The following is a 23518-nucleotide window of genomic DNA, read 5'->3' as shown; positions in this document are numbered from 1 at the left end:
TTATTTTTACAAGGAAGTGCTGATCCGAATGTCGCTAACATTGACTCACAAACGTCATATGTTCCAGAAATTTACACAATTATTAAATGCTCTAAGAAGAATTGGGAAAATTATCCCAAAACGACTTTTGAACAGAGAAATATGGAAACCTGGATCAAAAAAAATAAACCTTTCGAATTCTACTATGGCAGTTAATTCTTCCGGGAAGGCCTTTTGTCGCGTTCTATTGTTTAAAAATATCGATATTACACTTCTGGCATCGATTTAGCTCAGGGAGGTAAACCGGAAGAAAAAAACTTTTAACTTAAGATACCCATGGTGCAAAATAAGAGCGAATTGGAAATTTATAAAATGACGCAATGTATTGTTACAATGTGTTTGGTATAGCAATGGCTTTTATCCATGAATTTCAGCGTCCCATTGCAAGTGTGAGTGTGTGTGTGTGTGTGTGTGCGTTTTTTTCTTCTGTTCCTTTATTACCAAACCCGTTTAGGCGAACCTGTTCATGGGAATTCGAGGTTTCATCATCGATTGACTGAGAAATATTCTCGGCATTGAAATAGCGAGAAATGCAACTCCAAACACTTTAAGTAAGTATCCGATATAGGTTTAGAGCAATTTCCTTCCGACGAAACAGGAAGGAAATTAAACCATCTTTTTAACCGTGTCAAAAAGAAAAGGAAATATATCGTCTTCAATATTCAAACTACAGCTTCTTCTCGTTGAGGCTTCCATCACTTTAATTTTTTGGTAATATATATATTTTCTGAACTGCCTTTAGTCTTTGATACTTATTTAAATTCATTTATGAGCGTTGAATGCGCCGCGTCGAGGCTTCTTCACTGAAGCGTGATGTTACAACTTCAAAACATGGCGCCAGTTTTGAAAGTCTTTGATTCAGTTTGTACGAATTAACGAGCCACGGTACAAATTAAGGTGAGAATTTAATGCATTTTGATAGAATTAACGTTTTAAAGATATTTACACGTCTAGTATGTGGCTGTTAAACTTGCTCCCTTGAAAATTGGCTATAATCTGCAGTGTCATTATAACGGAATTGTCTGTAAGTGGATATTCATGTTCGCTTGCAAATTGTGATTATTGAAAACTAAAATAATAGATTTAGTTTCGCAGTAACATTTGTGCTCCAGCTAAAACTCTTCCATGCTCAAATGGATGTTAAAACGGTCGCTTCCTACACGGAATTGCTTCACGACTACTGATGCGTAAAGAATAAAAAACAATTTCATAGTAACTCATATTAATGGTAAGCTTTAAAACAAGCAAAATAAGAAGTGTCTACTTAAAATTATTGCTCGTTACTGGAGTCTATCAAAAAAAAAGACTTAATTTCCAATATCACCACAATTCACCGTCTTGACTAAAAATACTTCACCTACTTGGCAATTTATTATGCAAAATATTTATGGTAGTAGTTCATACGCATATTTTAAAATATCAAACCCACATTGAGATAAACCTCTGAATTTCCACAGACTGATTTTCTTTCAAACATTTAAGTGAAAATTTTGAAATGATTCTATTCGAATCTTTTACAGAATGTCTTTCTGTAAAACCCGATGCTGCCATTCATGGTTATACCTTGCTCCCGCCAAAATATGCTGGAAATGCGCGCAAATTTTTCTTTATTTGACTGTAGTTATGGTGGTAATTGATTTTTTCATGAACACAATCAGGGCATGAGCATTAAGTTCCTCTATCTGAGAGCGGAATCAATTGCATTTTTTCGCCTTTCTCAAAGTGCACTGGTCTTTGTAAACTTTGCAAGGTTGTCGTGTTCAGGGAGCTTTACACGGATCAAAATCTAATCAAAAACCATTTGTAAGTCTTGCAGTCTGCTTTGTCAATTAATGTAAACAACAGAAACAGTGCACACAGGAAAAACAATTACTAATTGGAATAACTTTAAAAAAAAAGGAGTTTATGTTCGAGGGCATAAATATGTTTTGGACCCGACTCAGAGTCATTTATGCCCGCTAACATAAACTATGCTGTTTAAATAATTAAGAATTACTGCTACTTTTCATGTTCAAGGCAATCGAAATTTATTAGAAATAGTAGATTTTCAATCAAAATTGATTCTTTTCGCCGATCTTTGGAAACAAATAATCGAGTGAAAAATATTTCAACAAATCAACCTTTTTCGATGCACATGACCTATTTAGTGAATTTTCGTAACAAAGGTCGCTTTCATCACCAGAAAAACGTTTTCCGTGAGTTTTGATACTGCTTGGTAAGAATGACTGTTGAATTTTAAAAATAATTCTAATTAACCGTTAAGTGATTTTCCGCATTTTCTTAGAGCCGATCTAATGATTAGCCTGCCAAACTCCCAAGCATAGAAAAAGAGACGTTTACTAGTCTCAAACAGTTGTTACTCCGATGATCGGAGATTTTGCAACGCCAGCATTTACGAAGCTTTCCTCGTTTAAAACAGGAACACGAACAAACAAATCTCTTCGAATCCAACTATTTTTAAGATTGTGGCCGGAAACGTTCATCTATTGACGTAAACAGAATCGCGTCGGTGTACTCTTTAAATCTAGTTTGGTTTATCGAATGAGTTGTTGGCGTAAATTGGCCACCGTGAATAATTTGTAAAGCTGACATTTCGAGCGTTAGCACTCTACAAATCGCTCTAACAAAGGGCTAACGCTTGAAACGTTAGCTTTATAAAGAAACTCCTTACGGAGACCAATTTGTTTCATCGACTCAGTTGATAAAAACCAAGTTATCCTGAAATATCCCCCACTGACGCAGCGCCAGTTTTATCGGAACATACCCCTTGAATCTTAAAATAGTTTGGTGAAGGGGAATCAATGATTCAAACTTGCCTCATGGCTTAAAAGAAAAATAATATTTTGAACTTGATTTTGCTATAAACCATAAAATCGCCAAAGCAGTTATAATACATAAGTATTTAAATTTTTTAATATCATGTCAAATTATCCATCATCCGTCTCTGTGAAAAAGAATATTTCTGTCGAACCAAAGTGAGCAAAATTCTTAACAACTCGTTTGATACATTTGTACAAAATTAAACCAGTTTTTTCACAAAAGTAACCTTAAAAATTTCCCTGTATTATTATTTTTTTTTATTATTATTATTTATTTTTTCCTTAGGCTCACCCTAGGGAGTTGAACATTTATAAAGAAGACCACAAAAGGTACTTACAACTACAAAAGAACATTGGAAAGAGAGTTCAAGTGTGGAAAATTTATTCAGTCTCCCTTAATTAGCAACTAACCCAGTGCGGACACGTTTGTCGTAAGAGACGGAATTTTAAAGCTTACTTGGTTGTCATTAATCGTTTAAAGATGTAAGCAGCGTTTCGAGGTGAGTTAAAAAGCAAACCATGTTTGAGTGTCGAGTTTATTCGAGTCAGTTTTGATGTTCTTGAATATATTGTTGAGACGTCTATGTTTTCAAAGCGAAATGATTCACCATCACTCAGCTGATAAAAACAAATGTTTTAAACAACATCTGATAGAATAATTCACTCTTTGAGCTTACCCTGTAAATTGCTGAAGGACAATTTCAATAATTTATTTAAAGATTACTGAATCGCGAGGAATTCAAAGTCCTGTAAAAGCTCATCCAAAGACACCTCAGATTTCGTCGCTCGGTGACTAACCAGTGTAAACAGTGATTCCTCTGTGAGCAAATTATTGCACAACTTAATCGCGACACTTAAATTCAAACGAGTTTAGGTCGAATCTCACTCAACTGGGTGTGTTTTTGGTCCTAAACTGATGTGAAAAGAAAATTTTGGCGTAAAACGTCCTAGTTTGCGAACCCTCGGGAAGGATTCACCCATGCATACAATGGGGATGGACTTAGTGTAGGTTGCATAAATTAGCGCAAAAAAAAATAATCATAGGAAGTTGAAAAAGACAACTTGGTTGATATTAGGCAGATATGAAAAACTGAAGCTTAATTCTTCATTTTCGCTTTTTGATAAACTAATGAGAGCTTCTGGAGAGGAAGTTGTTTTCTTTTTGCGAGTTTTCTTTTGAAGAATCGCCCGCCAAGAATTGTCGAGATAATTTATGCTAAATATGTCCTGTTGGAAAGAAACTTCGGCGCGTTTTAGCGTTAGTTAAGAACTAACGAAGAAAGCCTTGAAACAATTAAACATTTCTCTAAGAACCTTCTAATGTGAGTTAATCTCCCTCATACAGTCTTATATCGCTTCAAATAGCTTTAAAATATCGTGCTTTCGGGCGTTTTGTTTCGATTAACTTCATATGGTAATTAGCTGATTGTTTTCTATAACTTCGATTTATCCCATCTGCTTTTCCCAAAAATTGTCATTTGCTCGCATATTCTACCAGCAGGGTTATAATTCTTGAAATATTTGCACAGTAGTTGTGTCCAAAGTGATCGGCATGTGTTTGAAAATGAACTAAAGTAACAAAAGGTGCGGTATTTAATCTGGAATTTCAATGATGTACGCTTTCTTGCATGAGCAAAAGGCTTAATGATTCGTATCGGGCATTTAAATGTCCAGTGAACTTTTTTTGTGCACGCAATTTAAAGATTTTGCAAAGTCAAGGTGCTTATCCATGACAGCCTAAATAAAAAATAACCGAATGTCAGTAACACATTCTTGTGGCAAAAGAGATTTCAAAGGAGGCGAGAATCTATTCTTGTCAAACGATCATTGAACCAGCTGAAGGGGATGAACTTTTGGGTGAAATGCTGTTTTGTATTGCGTAGCCTGTGTAGCAATTAGGCTTATTTCAGAATTGTTTCGAACAAAAACTTCGCGAAAACCGCTCTTTAGCAACTCAAGTGCCATCGAAAATTGGAAGATCTGCGCCGAAATGTTTGATAGCATCATGAATTCTAGCCATAAGCAAGATAAAAGCAGGCAGTTATTGCGATGAACACAATTATCTCGAAGCAAGGAGTTCTATTTTCGCAACATTCTGCAAAAGAATTCAATAACAAGTTGCTTTCGAGATTTTTCTTTGTGATATGGATGAGAGCTAATGACGATGAGGAGGTCATAGTTTACAAGGGTTGTTTATCTTTATACTTCGAGAAGCTCTACTTTGACAAAACTTTGGTGAAGGAATTCATAAACAAGTTGCTTTCGAGACATTTCTGCGCGATACGTTCAAAAGTTTGCGACAATGAGAAGGTCAGAAGCGTTCCTAAGGGTGCCAGTTATCTTCATACCCTTGATAGTCGTCATTTTTTTATCTAAGATAATCCCCTCAAAATGGTTCATTTTATTCATCATTGCCCAATCGAATCTCTCTTTTGACAAAGCTACGAAAAGAAAAAATTCCGGATACACTCCTTTGAAAAAATGACTGAACAACTTTTCTACAGCAGGTGTCATTCTTTTGAATAAAGTGGTTTGTATCTGATTTTCCAGCCAGTGCCTTCGAATGGAAGCCCTTGGGTAAAGACAGCAATTAACAGGGGAACACGTCAATGCAAGTTTTTCCTCAAATCACATTCTCTCGGAAAATTCTTTTTTTTTTCGTTCCCCTCCCATTTTATTTTTTTGGCTCAACCAACCGACCCACTTTGATGAGCGCGAAGTCTTTGGAAAACGAAACAGTTTATTGAACCGTTCGATTATTCCGATAGAATTGAAAGTAGGCTCTAATTTTATTGAAAATCAGCTAATCTAAAGAATTGTCTCTAGAGAAAAAAAAATCACCACCGATTAGGCAGAAAATTGTTTTTGCAAGTTTCGGACTTCACGTGAAGTGGAGAAGAAATTACCGTCCATCAACCCTTCCCATCCTAACATCAGTATGCATATTCTCCATACTCTTCTCTATACATTTCCTAAGGTGCTGAAAAGGAGAATTTGATTAACAATCAAGAGCTTCTTTAGTCGGTGATTATTCCCGCTATTCTCGTGATCTTAGTGAGTGATTCAGGGTTGATGTTGTAAGAAGAAATTAGATGCATACTCTTTTGAAGGTCAAGAGGTTAAAACGCCCCCAAAAAACGCAGGTTTTAACCAAAACGGTATTTCCCACTTTGCCATATGCAACTTGTTGAAATGGGAAAAATTTTTTTTTTCGCGGCTTACCTTGAAAAGGGGGCAACAGGTTTCTCAGTCTACGACTGCAAAGTGCTTCCCTCGTTAAATAAAGTTATTTATTCATTTATTATTTATTTAAAAGATGTTTTGATCAGCAGAAATCAAAGCTAATGCCTTTTAGTTCAGCGTGGTAGTTGCGTTGGAGTTCAGGTCTCCTGAAATAGCCTGATCTAAGCTGTAGTTTTGGTCAACCTTGTTTGATTAGTAAGTTTTTCATCCCTTTTTGGGGACCTTATTAGTTAAAACCTAAACTTGTTATCCTTGTCAATTTATGAACCGAAACGCCTTTCATTATCACTATTATTAATTTTTTTCGTGTGTATGATCTCGCCAATCAGTTACTGACACCGCGTTACTCACCTTTCGTGCCACTCAGTCATTTTGATAAATAAGTGGCCAGGCGTTCACCCTTTTCATTCACTGATGAAGTCGACTTCTCTTGTCAGAAATTCCATTTCTATATGCACCATGTATATCATTCTCCACGCATGTATGTACGTAACGATTATCCAGTTTATCGCATGACACAAAATGCTAGCTTTCCCCTTTTCGATGATCCTGATTTATTTTTCGTTAGAAATTGCGCTATAGCTATTGAACTGTAAGAAAGTTATCGCTTTATTTAAGAAAAGACGAAAATTTGTTTGCGACTAAACATGAAACGCTTGACCTCTCTAACGAGCTCTTTGCCTTGAAGGAATATACCAATACTTAAAATATGTTTTTTACACAACAAAATAATCTTGTGATGAAAAAAAAAAAAACACACGATATTCTGTGTTTAAATTAGTGAGAATAGCTCGTGTGATCCATCACATTTTATCGTGATTTACGGGCATGAATTATTCTAACAAATATCTCGCATCACTCCCTAAAGTAATTCATTAAACACCTAATTTATGAACCTCGTTTCGCGACCATCCCTCGCTACTTCTGTTTGTGAAACGCAACCGAGGTCAATAATTCTTTGTAAAGACTCCCAGGTCGGTCGTAAAAGCAAAATAAACTTCTCACTTGAACTGCAGAAGAGGACTTTTAAGAAGTCCTTAACTCCAGTTAAAGCTGAAACTTTCTACGTCCATTTTGTTTATTCGTTGTTGAACCTTCGTAATAAGCCTTGAGTGATAGCATTTTTTACGACTTAACTCTGAAACTGAAAGATGTACAAAAATATCTAAATGATCGAACAAAACAGAATTGTAATAACTCTTTCTATCAACCACGCCAGAAAATGGTTCTTGTTTACTCCTATTCCGAGCAAAATTAGTTCCATTCAACCTCCCACAGATGTTAATCTTTATTTCTAGATTTTCTGTGTTGTAGCAGTTTTCACTGATTTGAATCCAAAAATTCTTATTTCAAAGATCTTTTGAAAACCAGTCGTAATTAAGTTACCGAGCGTCGTGTAAAGTGAATAGAAACTTCTGTATTGTGATTTATGTTGATACCTCCCAGCTGTTTGCAAGTTTAGCGATATGATCGCATTTGTTCTTCTTATTATTATTGATTGAAACAGGTGACGGGATTTTAAGCGGGTCGACAAAACTCCAACAATGGCCTGAATTTCTTCTCCGCCAAAGAATTCGATTGCTTGAAGTGACCGTGTAACAAGATAACAAGCAAAGGGAAACCCAAAGGTTCCCGTAGTTGAACGAATTAGTTGAGAGATCACTAAAGTAGGTAAGTCAAAAGCCAATTTTTACTTGCATGTTATGCAAGGTTTAAAATAACAACTCCGTGGAAGGCGACCGCGAAGTTCCGATCTCAAAATAAGTTTGAAAATTGCCAACAACTTCAGCATTTCGCCACTTTGCCCTCATAAGATACCGTTTTTTGTACGAGATGGAGGAATCTTCCCTTGTAGGTCTTCGATTGATTTATCTACCCGAGATCAAAATTCTAATTTCAGGTTATTGGATATTTGTGAGGTTTACCTCGATATTTCATTACAAATGGAAAGAATCTGTAGCATTTTAAAGCATACATCTAACGTGAAAGAGTGCATAATAATCAGTAAGTCTTATACAAGTATTATAAAAGTTTAGCAGCGGACAGAAAACATGAAATAATAAACAGAATGCAGTCTTGTTCTTGGAACAACATGCAGAAGAAAGGTTGTCATTGATTAGGAAATGTTGATTAATGTAACTCGAAGAAAAACGCAGCCTGCGATAAATAATATATGAAGATGACTGCAGTTCGCTTGAAAACACTCACACACACACACACGACTCGTATTTGCAGATATTTGCTAATCATTAAAGCGGAATTTTTTTTCTCATTTCATTTTGTTTATTTGGCCCGTGCAAAATGAAGCTCGAAATAGAAGGCTATTGAAATTTCCTCTGTATCGAAAAAAGTAATTCACATGATATGATACATATGAGAAAAAAGAAAATCATGCAAAAATTTCCAGCCGATAGAGTTAACCACAAATCCGGGATTATTGACGTCATTGAAATAAGCTGATGTCGATAGACTGAACGGCCGAACATATTTTGGCCGCAATATTCCAGTTAACAACTTTCTTTACCTAACAATCCCTACTATTAAAGTCCAGAATCGCTTATGAGAACAGCTTGAAGAATAACTCCCCAAATTAAAATGTGAGTTTTTTTTTTCGCGAAAATTCTTGCTGCCCTGTGGCGTTAACCCAAATTTGATAAAAATTTTCACGCAGGTTACTCTCATTATCAATTCCTAAGTATTATTGCTGAGCTAAAATTGGCTAAAAAAATTTTTTTCTTACATTGTTTGCACTGCAATGGATCAATTTTAATTTTCACTCAAAGGAGTTTGGTTTTAAGAGAATTGAATGCTTTAAGTTTCATTTGAAACGGCTGTAAACTGATAAAAAATTCATTATTCACTGGAATAATTAGAGTTTTTTAAAAATTTTTTCTGTCTCAAATACTCTTTACTACAGTAGCGACTATGGGTTATTATTTGGTCGGAGTGTTCATGACGATTTCCAAAGTCTGTGGGGGTGGGGTGGGGAAAGGAGGTGCTCTCTGAGAAGACTATAAGACTATGGTCTAACGATGTTATTTTTCTTTTCAACTCTTGATAATTGACTGAGAAGTGATCAAAATATATCATTTAAGCTGAAGCAAGTCCTGGTTAATTTGATCGATTCTTTAGCTTGTTACTGATGCGAAGCATAGTTGCACTGTATGGCAATGGATTTGCAAACCAGTACATCATTCAGAATTCAGGTCTGAAAAAGGGTCAAGATTTTGGAACGAGGCGACAGTCTCCCCGCTTACCCGCCCCCCCCCCCCACCCCCCGATTTCGGGGAGTACGGCCCTCGCTAAGTTTCAGTCTCCTCCAAGGTTACAAAAGAAAATGAAAGCGACAGTAGCCCTCACAATCTGATTTCTTTGTCACGCTGTAGGAAGGTTCGCACACCACTGGCCTCGAAACCCCATTTTTTTCATACATTTACTTGAGCATGCGCAGTACATGGCCTATGGTTTGTAATTGTTCTCTGTAAAGCGGTTAAAGATTGCATTTAAACATGTCAAGAGAGGATAATCCTCTTTTGAACCTGTCTATAAACACGAAAATGGAGAATGAAAGAGCACATTTGTAATCAGATGTCTTGGCTGTAAGAAAAAAAAAGTTTAGGCGTGCATATGGAAGAGAGTTCCCTTACGTAAAAAACCTTATTGGAAACTTAAGTTACTGTATATTTGTAATGAAAAAGTCTGTTTCTCTAAGAAAAACGTATTCGGTCGTCGAGAGTTTTCTGAAGGACTTGTTTTTTTCTTCTTCCTGTTTTTGACGACCTATTTAAAACTATTTTTCCCCTTGAAACAAATACTCAACGGTGGGATATTCGAAATGTTCTTTTATAACATATACAATCGCTTTAAATTTTAATGATACATTAAGTATGCAGTGGTAACATTGCAACCTGTTCGGATTTTTCTATGGTGGACACTGAAAGCTTTGGTTTTTAATTTGACGCTGAACAGTGATCTGAGATTTTCGTTTTTGTCGTAAGTGTACTTGTTATGCAAACGTAATCAATGCTACTGTTAAATTTAAATTCATTTAACTGGATTTTTCTTCGTGAAGTTGGCACAAATGATCAAACAGACAAATATAATGGTTTCTATTTCAACACTTCCTTTTAAAGGGGAAGCCTTGCCAAATTTGTTTTTCCTTTATCCATAGCGTCTGCAAAAACTTGATTCGTCGAAATTCAGCGCATATTTTTCCACAAGCCATTTTCTTTTTTACAATAGAGCCTCAGATAATTAAGATAAAAAGTTCAGATGGTTTGATAATGTACTTTTGTTAAATTAATAGCTCAGCATGTTCATTTCGTCTAGAGAGAAGGGCGATATTCTGAAAGTTTGCGTCTCGGGTTGGTTCTGTCAGGCTCCGTTCGGAAAAATAAAGCAGTTGACTAAATTTTAAATGCGCAGCCATGCGAAGAAAACCCTTTTGGATAGATAAGTCGCTAGATAATCTAGAGTGTATAGAGGAAATTAAATGAAAAAACACTTAAAGAAATGATTTCCTTTTCGAGATTAAAAAATGTATTTTAAGAGATCGAAAATCGTCCTCTTTTCCATCAACGTTTCAATAAATATCATAAGAACCCTATGTTGTTCGTTTTATCATAAACGTCCAGTGTTCCAGTAGAGATATTTATTTGTTTCTGGTGTTAACGAAATAATTAAAAAAAATTGTTTACGGATTATCGAACGTGAATTACCCCCGGCACTTCAATTCAAAATCAGAAAGAGAAATTTACAGAATAACCAGCGCATGTTCAACAATTACGAAAGTGTAAAAGAGCTTTTTTTATTTCAATCTGAAGATTCTTGCGTAAATTTTCTTACCCTGTCAATTATTTTAAGGTAAAATTTGTTTTGAAAATATTGACCGTTCTTTCATCCCAGCTCCATGCAGAAATAAATAAATCTTAATTAAAAGAGACAGAATTATCAATACTATTCATTTTCCAAAAACAATGGAGATGTTGTTATTTTCATATCGGATCAGTTTTCGATAAATGAATCTTCATGTTTGTGGAGGCTGTTGCGACATATACAACGATAGTCAAAGAACTAGACTGTAATTAACGGGAAACTATTTCATTTCGATAGGATCACACAAGTCTTATTTTGAGAAATGTTTAGCCCTTAGGTAGAAGGACTTTGTGATTAATTTAAAACTTTCGCAGCGAGTACATCAGCGGAAGTCCTCGATTATCACGATTCAGTTGCTTGATGTCTAGATACCGAAAATTTCTGCGAGGATGTCTTGAAACAGGGACTCTTGCATCGCTTACAGACAGGGACTTTGTCTTCAAGGTGAGCTTTACAGCTTCGTCGTTTCGAAGCAGTGGCAGACAGAGAAACAGTTAGAATATTGCGTTAACTGCTAAATTTTTTATTTGTAAGATTGTTCGATTCTTTCGCGATCGCTTGAACGAATACAGTGTAAATAAAACATTTTAAACATATTCTCAGCAACTTCACCTTCTAGAATACAGATAGTTCAGATAGAGTTTTCAGTATTTGGAAAATACTCTCGTAAACGTGTTATTAGAAATAGCTGAACGAGAACACAAATTTTACCATAAATTGTTTCTTCTTGTAGAAATCGTTACGTTCTTATTATTGGTCACCATTGTTTTTGCGAATGATATTTTTAAAAAAGTTGGTTTTGCAAGGGTTGCCAAGCTGAATTCATTCGTGGAGTAAATCCCGCGATATCTGGTTATAAGTATTTATTGTAAAGATGGCAAATCAACCACAACTTCCCTTGGATTGGAACGAAAGAAGATTTTTCCTATGAAAATGGATTTGAAGATAAGCCGGCAGACTTCGCCAAGCAGTTCACTATCTTAGGTCATAGTTCCTGTGTGTACATTGGACGCGTAGCACAACATTATATAGCCCTTTTTTCCTTCCCTAGCTACAAAGTTACATTCCTTTTAATCGAATTTCAACCACGCTGTACATTTAAGTAACTTGTAAGCATTACCTTGCGCATCCTTATTGCGTGGCATTAAACGCGCGCGAAGAGCGCGCGAGTGGCGCGTGAATGGTGCGCGAGTGGCGTATGGACGTGAGTGATCGTCTATATCAGATATACTCTTCACCAACAGTCACAATAGTGAATAAATGTGACCATGTCATTGGTTATCGCCCGGAAGGGGCCTTCAGAGGATTTTAGGAGGATCAAATGATTTTCATGGGGAGAGAGGGGAGATAAGTCGTTGCTAACAGAGTTTTAAAAGGGGAATATCGAAAATTGATTGGCAGTGAAGGGGTATCATATGAATTCTACAGAGCCTTATCACGACCCAATCAAAATCCTTCGACAGTTCTCCGCCCCCGGGATAAAGAACAACTGGTCTCTTGATTTGCTGATGATTGGAAAAGCGAACAGTTTGCTTCACCTTGCAGGGTGGGGGGGGGGGGGTGGGAAGGTAATGGCGAATCTTGCATATCATCAGAAAATTTGTACTTCCTCCGGGAAAAAACTTAGGAAGTTTTTTGTGATATCTAGCTTTTGTACTTGACCGAAGGAAAAAAACAAAACTGCCACAACAAAAACAATTGCGCGAGCTCGAGATCGAAAAAAAAAGTGCAACCTGAAGATGACAATTTCCCAAATCATCCTTCTTCCGGCCCCTTCGAAACATAATTCTTCCATCGATTAGCTTTTGATAAACGTAATATTTCCCTTTCTTCTTGCAGACTATAGCTCAATGGAAATTCTTATTTTAATAATTCTCGGTATCACCGGTGGTGTTATGATCGCCACTGTAGCAGCCTCTGGTATTTATTATTCGTACCGGAGTAAAAAAGGGAAAAAGGACAAAGAGAAGACGGCTGCTGCTAAGGTCACTACCAATACCAAATCGCGCCGATTCGCCCACGTGGATTCTGAGTCCTTTGTCTTGATTCAGGATGAGTCTGTGGTGGATTTTGACAGCATTCCTGTGCAGCCTGAAACAAGACGACCAATCAGGTATCGGTCTCGCGTCGTTTGGGATTTCTGTGGAAATGTTAATGAACGAATGACCCATACGGTTCTAAAGAGCTCATAGTTCTTGTTTCTATATTTTTGCATATATAACATTAACAAACAGATTCAATATTACCCCGCGTCTGTTCAGTGATAGGTCACAAATGACGTCAATGTGCAGTAAGAACGAACCAATGGCAAAACCAAGCGCAGGCGAGTACGTTACCGATGTTCTCGCGCCACCATGTTACCTATCAACCCTGGGTTAAAAAACGGCGCAGGCTCCATGAATTTCAAGACAACACTTGTCGCTATTTGATGCTTGCCGTCCCCTCCCCTACCGACCAAACCACCCACTCACCTCATCGTGGTTCACAAAACAAAATGCAGAACCTGATTTTTGTTCCCAGGTCTCCTGACGATGTATATCCCCCGCTTAGAGAGGAGGAGCAAGATGACTATCTACTGAATAGCCTGGACATGGATCTTAGTTCCACCTCGGTTATACCACCGGTGAGTCACGTGATAATAGTTGAGGACAAATCCACTTCGGTTGGTTTGAAAATATTTCATATATTTTTTTTTTTAATAATAACAGCTTTGAATATAAACCAAAGACCCAGTCTCTTACATGAGGATTGTTAATGTATTGTTTAAAGGAGCAATTCTACGGTCAGGATAAAAGTTTGTATTTCTTGAATTGAGATGTCCCCTTAAAAGGGCTGTGCCGAAAGCGGCCAACCTCGTTCCCAGGGACTTTTCCCTCAGCTGGGGGTGGGGCGGGGCCCACCCTAAACTAAGGGAAAAGGCCCTGGGAACGAGGTTGGAAAGCGAGGCTTAACTGTATCTTATTTTTGGAAATATAATCAGATCATTAATTTAGTATCTCAGCTTCCTACAATGAACTTTCGACATTTTTGTTTTGCATATGGCTGTGTCTTACTTTGGTTTAATCGCTTGATTCTTAGGAGGAAACAATAGAAAGGAAAGGATGTTTGGAATTTACATTACATTATTATCAGCTAAGGTAAGGTTTAGTGGTTACCACGGTTTAACATAAAGTGTTCTGTGGTTGTTTAGTACAAAGCTAAAATAGACAATGTAATATATAGAGCAATTTTCAATGGAGTGTCGAAATGCAGTAAATGGTTTAAACCCGGGGGTAACATGTGAAGGTGTAGTCTGATCGTCCGGGTGAGTGTAGTCCTGAGAAGGACTGTTGTCGGTGGCAGTGACTGACGTTTCGACAACCTGTGCGGAAGTCATCATCAGAGTCAAGTGAATGATTGTTGTCAGTAGAACAACAATCTACTGACAACAATCATTCACTTGACTCTGATGATGACTTCCGCACAGGTTGTCGAAACGTCAGTCACTGCCACCGACAACAGTCCTTCTCAGGACTACACTCACCCGGACGATCAGACTACACCTTCGGAGTGTCGAAAGTAATCGGTGATTGTTTTGATTTGGCATTAATTTAGTCTGTGAGGGTTCCCGCGCTCCTTGAAAGTGCTTGAAAGTCCTTGAATTTAATTTTTTGTTTCTAAGGACCTGAAAACCCTTGAATTTAGTCTCAGGTCCTTAAAAATTTATGAAAAGTCCTTGAAAAGAAGTGCAGATGAATCAAAGTCGAAGATTTCTTTTCTTTTTGGTGTTGAAAGTGTAAGTTTTTAGCACAAATCGCGAAAACGAGTTTTTCTTTCAAATCCCCCGTCCGAGAAATGTTTTATTTATTTCTGTTAGCTCTATTTAATGCAAAAAAAGTCCCTGAATTTGAGAGCCATGGTCCTTGAAAATGACCTAAAAAGTCCTTGAAAATCTTTGAATTGGGTTCCTGAATAAGTGCAAGAACCCTGGTCTCTGATTGGCCCACAAAATTTGCGCCATCCTCTTAGCCAATCGGACGTAAAACCAAAACTAGTCATGACTTGTCGCCCGCGCTTTTGATAGTTTACCTGTTTTTACTCTGAGTGCTCATTGGCTAATGTTAATGTAAACCTTGATTATGATATTGAGATCGTGGGAGCGAAAGAGTTAATAAATACTGGCTTGTTGCTTCTTAGCTCCACCCTAACATTGACTTTAATTCGTCTTGGTGACCTTCCTTTGCGTCCATCCACGGGCAAACCACCGGATCCTGTCGTCGAGTTCGAAATCAAGTACGGTCACGAAGGTAAAATCAAGTCTGAAGTGTATCATACCACGTGTGATCCACACATGTATGAGAGTTTCCGGTTCGAAATTCCCGTCAACGACCTTGGAAACCAGACGCTGACGTTCAAAGTGATAGACATGATGATAACCAATATACCGGAGCCTCCACCCCCACCGCCACCCCCAGAGGACGATAAGAAGAAGAAAAAGAAGAAAAATGAGCCACCTCCACCCCCACCCCCGCCTCCACCACCCCCTCCCCCAACACTGATAGGATTTGTCACGGTTCCTCTGGTCAGCGTTGCGATGAAAAAGTTATTATCCGATACTGAGATCACGATCCTCCGTGACGTCATCAAACTCAAACCCAGACGTCCGCCGCCAGAAAAGATCGATACTGAGGGCGAGACACTGGTATCTACTACGGGAACAGGAACAGGGACAGGGACAGATGATTTCGAGGATGCACGGGATACTGTAGAAGCGGAAGAAAAAGAGACGAAAGAAGAAGAACAAGAGGAACAGGAGGAGGTAGAAGAAGAAGAAGAAGAAGAAGAGGAAGAGGAGGAAAAGGAGGTCGAAGACGAGGAGCCTGATACTTCCCAGGTTGGTTTTCTTATCCATTCTGTAGCTTTATTACTGAACCATTACCGTGCCATAAATCATCGAGCTATGAACAACCGCAGTTACTCTGCATTTCATGGATATTTCCTCCTGAATATTCTTCTATAGGTAAAGGAACAGGCAGTAGAAACAGTCTCCTCACATCGCCCCTCGGTCACATTCTCTCGTGACGTGGAATCAGACATGCCGGGGCCTGCGTTGCTAGTGTCCCTAGCATATCTCAAAACATCTGAGAAACTTACAGTAATCGTGATGAAAGCGAGGGATTTAAGGCAAATCAGCAAAAATAAGAAACCTGGTGAGTAGAACACTTCACGAAGTTTTAGAGTAGAATTTTTGGTCATAATATAAAGGACAATGAAGAACGATTTGATGATGCACAGTTGACAGTTTGGACATGAGTCAGGAAATTCGGTGGAGTGAACTTCTCGGGCGAAAAATTTTGAAACAGCAAACTCATCCTTTTAAACTGCTGTTTGACGAAGTCGTGTGTAACGGCTAAAACACTCATCTGATACAGGGCTTTCGTTAATGTTTTCTGCAGGAGGGCAACTGGTTTTCACAGGCGGGCAAAACTCTTTGAACTGAACTTCTTTATAAGATAAACTTTCCTCGAGATAGTCAAATCAGGTGGGCAAAGCCATCCTCACAACCGGTCAATTTGCCCGGTGCCTGGCCCTTAATGAAACCCCTGCTGATAGGAAAGTTTTAATCCCTTAACCCAACCTCGTTCCCAGGGCCTTTTCCCTTCGTTGGGGGTGGAGTTGGGGGTGGCCTTTTCCCGCCCCATCCCCAGCTAAGGGAAAAGGCCTTGGAAACGAGATTGCCTTTAACCCTTCAGAGTGACAAGCACCTAGTTTCCTTGGCAACATCAACCTGGAATCAAACATTAACGTCTCGAGATTAAAGTCATGAGATCACCAACTAAAGAAGCTCGTGATTGTTAAACAAATTCTCCTTGTCAGAAACTTAGGAAATGCATAGAGGCCACTATGGAGAATATGCATACTGATGCTAGGAGGAAAGGATTTGATGGATTTAATAATTCCAACTCCATCATATCAACGTGAAACACGAAACATGCAAAAAGTTTCACTGTATACTGATTTTAAGGTATAGAGGGACAGGCTCCGGCACAATGCTGAAAAAACTTAAGCCCATAATTGACATAATATTAATTCTGTGTTCTTCATTCAGATCCACTGGTTAAAGTGTATATAAAGATGGGTGATAAAAAGCTTAAGAAGCGTAACACGTTAGTGAAAAAACATGACGTCCCCCCGGTGTGGAACGAAGCATTTAGTTTTGCCATCCCGTACCGAATCCTCCACAAAGTGGCAGTTCTCCTTCAAGTGAAGCACTTCTCTGAGCGAGGAAAGAAGCGGTTGCTAGGAAAGATCACGATCGGAGCGACGGCGAACGACGAAGCTGTAGATCACTGGAATGCCATGTTGACCTCTTCTTCATCTGTTGCTAAATGGCACTCTTTGGAAGAGGAGAAGAGTGGTCGAAGGAGCAAGACGCCAACGAAGCAAAAGGCGTCTTGAAGATTTGAAAATGCTTACAGTATCATCTGTTGAAAATGATCGACAAGAAGCTGAGGAAAGGAAAGTGCTGTGTTATTGTCACTCAGTGAAGTCTTGAATGATCGATTTTATGCTTTATTTATGCAAGGTTTTCTCGTCAAGCATTCATAATTATCCTCATCAGTAACAAGAGGACATTGGATCTTAGGTTCTCATGCTAGTGATTACTAAACATTATTACCTTATGTCAGCTGATTCACCTCTGTGTTTAAGTATTTTACCTCGATCACGTAACATCCTGGGTCTTCACTTCTGATACTAGTTCTTAGGCTTCGCAGTTCAACTAAGGCCGAGAAAACGAGTTATGAGTTAGTATACCCGCTGTTACTAAATCAGGGGGAGGAGGGGTCAGGATTGCTGACAAGGGTCAAAGCTTTGATTTAGAAAACACACTTTTTTTTTTCCAAGAAATATTTAGAATGAAACAAATTAAAGAGAAAATTATAATTTTCTCTTGGTAAATTTGAAACGCTTCAAATTATCCAGTTATATGCAATCCTGTCATTGCAGAAGTTTGGGCTTCATACAAGTATTAAAAATCCCGGATGTCACAGAGGGGTTCTCGTACCCGCCGGATCTGCTACTATAGCTAAAACACAAATTTCTTTCAGAAATATATAGATCATGGGTGATTAGGGTATATTAGGGCATTTGTAGTTAGTGTAATATGTGGGTAAAGCATAGCCACTAATACAATAACACACCAGATAAAGCCACGAAGGGAAATTTATTTCCTTAGTTTTCTTTATAATGTGGTAAAAAATTTACGTCGGTAGTTTGCTACTTAAGAAGGCCTCAAATTACAAAATACCTGCGAATCATGAAGAACTAAGTGACAAACATTCAAAAGGTATGTCTTTATTAACAGGCATCTACCTTTGAAGGTTGAAAAATAATATAACTTTCTCGTCCTTTTATAATTATCACTGATATGTCAACTTCAGGATGGAAGGGAAGGTGATAGCAATAACAGTGATCTTTCTTGGAATTAATGGATATAGGAATGATGTTTCGGATTTTTTAAGGGCTTTTTTGGTATTTTTGAAATTCCAAAATGTCAAACTGCAGCGAAGGATAACGGCTAACTCAGCTTTTACTGAGTCTTTTTGAGAACGAATTTTACAGTCATTTATATTTCCGTTATACATTTATTTTAAGTACAAACTAGACGTAATTTTATTTTTGTTTATAAAACCGCATTTCCATGCGGGGAAACAGCCTCATTTCCAGTGCTCGTTTCCCTTCGTGTGGCAAGATCTCGAGATCCACGAATTGAAGAAGAAAGAGTCTTGGTACGAGCTTGCGGCTTTTTGTAAGTTGATCAATAAAAAGTGCTTTGATACAAAATAGTTCTTGCTTTAGTGTTTATACATGATTATTGTAAGTCTGTGATATACTTGGCAAGCGTTTCAGTGCTTTCTCAATAATTTACTAAAGGGTTACAAAACTGAACGTCAAAGATAATATTTTGGTTGGTTTTTATGTTGTTTCAGTGTTGACATTTCCTCACTTGAAATTCTTGAGACAAGGAGAATCTAAAGAGGATTGGATTGACTTTCAAAGGGTTTATAGTTGGTAAAAGCTTCCTCAATTAATGACTCCTTATTTGACATTATTGTTACTTTACAACCTCTACTTTCGTTGTAGGATGTAATTAATCACAAAGAAATTTCTTCATGAGCGTTAGAAATCTAGGGGGCTTTCCATTCAACAAAAATCACGGGTTCAATATGTCGGTATTTTCGCTGGCCGAATGGAACGCGTCCGACCGTATCTAAGAGGGCACACTCAAAACGTATTCCTAAATGTTCGAAAACTTATCCCGGAACTTTTCCCGTTCCATTCGATTTTAGACCGGAAATCTCGAAAATTTTGGTCAAATGGAAAGCGCCCCGAGTTTTGTTACTGTTTTCCTTCCCTTCGCCTTATGATTGGTCTAAAAAAAACTCCTGCCTCTCTCTCAACCGATCAGATTCAATTTTAAACCGATAACGACTTAGGGCGCTTTCCATCAAAAAAATATCACCGGTTCAAAATGTCGGTATTTTCGCTGGTCGAATGGAACGCGTCCGACCGCATCCAAGAGGGTACACTCAAAACGTATTCCTAAATTTTCGAAAACTTATCCCGGAACTTTTCCCGTTCCATTCAATTTCAGACCGGAAATCTCGAAAATTTTGGTCAAATGGAAAGCGCCCTTAGTCACTCGCACGGTTTCCCGCGTCTTTCCTTACTTCTTACTGGTTGGATTACTTCGGCTGGATCGAAATGCGCCAAACGACAAAATTTTAATTTAATTTAATTTTAATTTTTAATTTATTGATTTATTACAGATTCCAACAATTAAGAGGCTCTTCTTCTGTAACAATTACTAATCTAATCTAAATATATATATATATATATATATATATATATATATGTAGTAACTAATTAAAAGTATAGTAACAATAATAAAGTTAATCAATGTAACTTATCGTGAGATATTAAAATATACAAAACATATCATGTGGATTCAAGACCGATATTTAGCAAACAAATGTTTCTGAGCACTACGGCAAAAGACATTATGTTCTAAAATGTTTCTTGTTGCTATCGGGAGTCTATCGAACAACGTTGCCGCCGAGTGCTGGAAAGTTCCTGATTCTCTAGGAGTAAAAAATACGGGTGCTGTTGATGATCTTAAATTATAAGCAGTTACTTCATGGAGAGTCAGTTTCAGATACTCAGGAAAGCGATTATTGTCGTACAATGATTTCTGAGCGAGTTTGAGAATATTGAATTCAACGTTTTCTTTAACTGGTAACCAGTTTAACTTAATAAGATCCTGAAGACCTGCAAATTTTCTTGTGACAAAAGCCAGCACACGCATTCTGTAGACGTTGGAGACGCTTTTCTAGATAAACAGGCAAGGGATGAAATACCGTGCAAGCATAGTTCAGCTTTGAGAGAACTAGGCCTTCTGCGAGATGTTTTCTAACGTGGAATGGCGCTAGATTTTTGAGCCTACGCAGAATGGAGAGAGTCCCATATGACAAGCTTAACAGAGAGTCTACATGTGTTTTCCATGAGAGATGTTGATCCATGTGGACACTCAATAACTTGGTACAAGAAATGCTCTTTAGCGCTGAGTCCCCGCAAACAATAGGAAGGTCCCGTTCCTCTAAACTATGATAGCGTGACATCTGAGGTGTGGAGATAAGCATCCAGGGTGTCTTAGCTGGGTTCAAAGCCAGATTACAGTTAGTGGAATAGTTCTTGAAGCTTGTGATGGTTTTATTTATTTGGGCTGCTGAGGAGTCCAAGTCGCAGGGCCTCGAGTGGACATAGAAAGTCGTATCGTCAGCATATTGATAACAATCGCAGTGTAATTCCTTCTGAAGATCAGCAACGTAGAGATTAAAAATTACTGGACCAAGAATAGAGCCCTGCGGGACGCCAAATTCAACTGTAGCCATGTCCGATTTTCTATCATCTATTTGCACCAACTGTCTTCGATCCGTAAGATAATCAACCATCCATAGTAAGAAATCCTTAGAGAAACAAGGTTATGCATTTTGGTGAGGATAGACTTGAATTGGACAGTGTCGAATGCTTTGCTGTAATCTGCACAGACCATTAATGTCACCTCCCCTTTGTAATGATTAGCGGCATTACACGTTATGGACATGCACATGTAGAGAACACATGAGCATCGTTTTGTAAAGAGGTTGGATTTTTAAATTATAAAAACTGTTATCAAAATCCATCGTGTTTTCGTATCAAGAATATTACATGGTGTCAGGAGTAAAACACGAAACAGAAACTCAACCATCCATCTAGCGAAATTTTGGACAAAAAACAGCCGGCGTTTCAGAGCAATCAACATCGGCGATCCAACTTCATGTCACAGGATCAGTCACTTCTCGACACGCCGGAAGAGGTAGAAAACTACGAAGAAACAACAACAACCAGTGGAAATCGAAAAACACACAATCGAAATGGCGATGCACTTAAGCCTCCCACCTCCAGAACCTCTCGAGTTAAGTGGGGGAAACATCACGGCCAACTGGAAGAAGTTCAAACAGAAATACGTAGATTACGAAATTGCGACCGGAATAAGCTTGAAGGATAGTGCAACCAGGGTAGCAACACGTCTGACAGTTATCGGCAACGATGCTATCTATGTTTTCAACACTCTAACCTGGGATGAAGAAGAAGATGACAAGAAAATCGATAAGGTACTGTCGAAATTTGAGCAATACTGTGAACGAAAGAAAAATGTCAGCTACGAAAGATACAAATTCTTCTCAAGGGCCCAAGAAAGCGGCGAAAGTATCCACCAGTGCGTAACGATACTAAAAAAGCATTGTGAAACATGTGAATTTGGAACATTAAAAAATTCTCTCATCAACGATCGAATTGTACTTGGTGTAAACAACACGAAAACGAGAGAAAGACTTCTCCGGGTGACAGACCTTACACTCGAGAAAGCAGTAGATGTAATACGATCTGCAGAGGCCACGGAATTTCAAATAAAAGAACTAGACTGTGATTCATCAGTGCATGGAATTGGAAAAGAGAAAAACAAATTTGCAGACAAAAAGACACCCTCAGCTAATGATGAAAAAAGACCTCCAAGCAAGAAGTTCAATTGCTGGAACTGTGGAACTAAACATGGTCTAAGAGAGTGTCCTGCATATGGCAAAGCGGTCCTAGAACGTTAACGATGTGAGAAGATCAACCTAACACTAAACAAGGAAAAGTGCATTTTCAAAGTCAAAGAAGTCACCTACATTGGTCACAAACTCACGCAAGAAGGAATCAAACCAGATGATGAAAAGGTGCGTGCCATAAACGACATGCCTGCACAAACTGATAAAAAAGGAGTAGAAAGACTCCTTGGAACTATCAACTATCTGGGCAAGTTCATTCCCAATCTGGCAACCGTCACTGAGCCTATCAGAATTCTGCTAAGAAAGGATATCGAATTTCAGTGGTCATATGAACAAGACAAGAAATCAAAAGTATCCTAACCAAAGATAGAGGGCCAGTCTTGAGATTTTTTGATGTTCAAAAGCCTGTTACCATCAGCTGTGATGCCTCCCCAACCGGTCTAGGAGGGGTGCTACTACAAGGTGGACGTCCTGTTGCATATGCTTCAAGATCCCTCACGGATGCCGAATCAAGATATGCTCAAATAGAAAAAGAACTCTTAGCTATTCAGTTCAGCCTAGAACGTTTCAACCAATACACCTATGGCAAGAAAGTCACCATAGAATAAGATCATAAGCCACTTGAGGCCATTGTTAAATAGGCATTGGCATCAGCACCGCCAAGACTGCAAAGAATCCTACTAAGAATGCAGAAGTATGACTATACACTGGAATACAAACCAGGAAAAGAGTTAGTACTTCCTGACATGCTCTCCAGAGCACCACTTCCAGAGACCACTTCTGGCGGCATGGAAGAAGAAATTGCATTACATGTCCACCTACTAACTTCTAACCTACCAGTCTCGAAGCCAAAACTAGAAGGAATTAAAGAAGCCACAGCAAATGATCCATCAATGAAAGAGCTGAAAGAAATGATCAAATTTGGATGGCCAGAAACAAAGTCTCACACGCTAGCAAATATTCAAGTCTACTGGCGTGTAAGAGATGAGCTCTCTGAAATCGATTGTATTATTCTCAAAAATGACAGAATATTCATCCCATCCTTTATGAGAAAAGAAATGCTCCAACGAATACATCAAGGCCACATGGGGATCGAAAAATCCAAACGACGAGCAAGAGATGTACTTTACTGGCCAGGAATGAATTCTCAAATCAGCGACATGATAGCAAGATGCACCACTTGTTTAGAGCATCAACAGCGACACACGAAAGAGCCAATGATACCTCAGCGCATACCAGCCAAGCCCTGGGAAATGGTAGCCACAGACCTGTTCACATGGGACAAATCTGAATACCTGATAATTGTTGTCTATCACTCAAGATATTTTGAAATAGCCAAGCTTCCAGACACCAAAAGTACCACAGTCATAACCTTCACCAAATCCATGTTCGCCAGACATGGAATACCATCTG

The 23518-nt window shown here is 38.3% G+C and overlaps 1 protein-coding gene and 1 long non-coding RNA gene across 4 annotated transcripts in view; one reads left to right on the top strand and one right to left on the bottom strand.

The window, feature by feature from the left end:
* The first annotated feature begins 837 nt into the window (after positions 1–837).
* LOC111323480 (uncharacterized) lies at positions 838–18800 on the top strand. 3 transcript variants are annotated; one of them, XM_022926844.2, is made up of 9 exons: positions 845–936; positions 3145–3358; positions 7609–7772; positions 12816–13089; positions 13497–13599; positions 14055–14113; positions 15153–15849; positions 15976–16165; positions 17065–18800. In XM_022926844.2, the coding sequence occupies exons 4-9, from the start codon at positions 12827–12829 to the stop codon at positions 17412–17414; spliced, it is 1662 nt and encodes a 553-aa protein (XP_022782579.2). In that variant the 5' UTR covers positions 845–936; positions 3145–3358; positions 7609–7772; positions 12816–12826; the 3' UTR covers positions 17415–18800. The 3 variants fall into 3 exon arrangements, with proteins under 3 accessions (XP_088596016.1, XP_022782579.2, XP_022782581.2); XM_088739890.1 differs by lacking the exon at positions 7609–7772 and having other exon boundaries at positions 838–936; XM_022926846.2 differs by lacking the exons at positions 845–936; positions 3145–3358; positions 7609–7772 and adding an exon at positions 10649–11420.
* Positions 16889–23518, bottom strand: part of LOC148718393 (uncharacterized) — a 16779-nt gene continuing 10149 nt past the window's right edge. Inside the window, exon 2 of the long non-coding RNA XR_015993600.1 lies at positions 16889–20983. This is a non-coding gene — a long non-coding RNA (uncharacterized LOC148718393). The remainder of the gene's footprint in view (positions 20984–23518) is intronic.

The sequence above is a fragment of the Stylophora pistillata genome, chromosome 12 (assembly GCF_964205215.1).
Source record: "Stylophora pistillata chromosome 12, jaStyPist1.2, whole genome shotgun sequence".
Taxonomy (NCBI): domain Eukaryota; kingdom Metazoa; phylum Cnidaria; class Anthozoa; order Scleractinia; family Pocilloporidae; genus Stylophora; species Stylophora pistillata.
The sequence above is the reverse complement of the archived record's forward strand: the minus strand, read 5'-3'. Positions and strand labels throughout refer to the sequence as shown.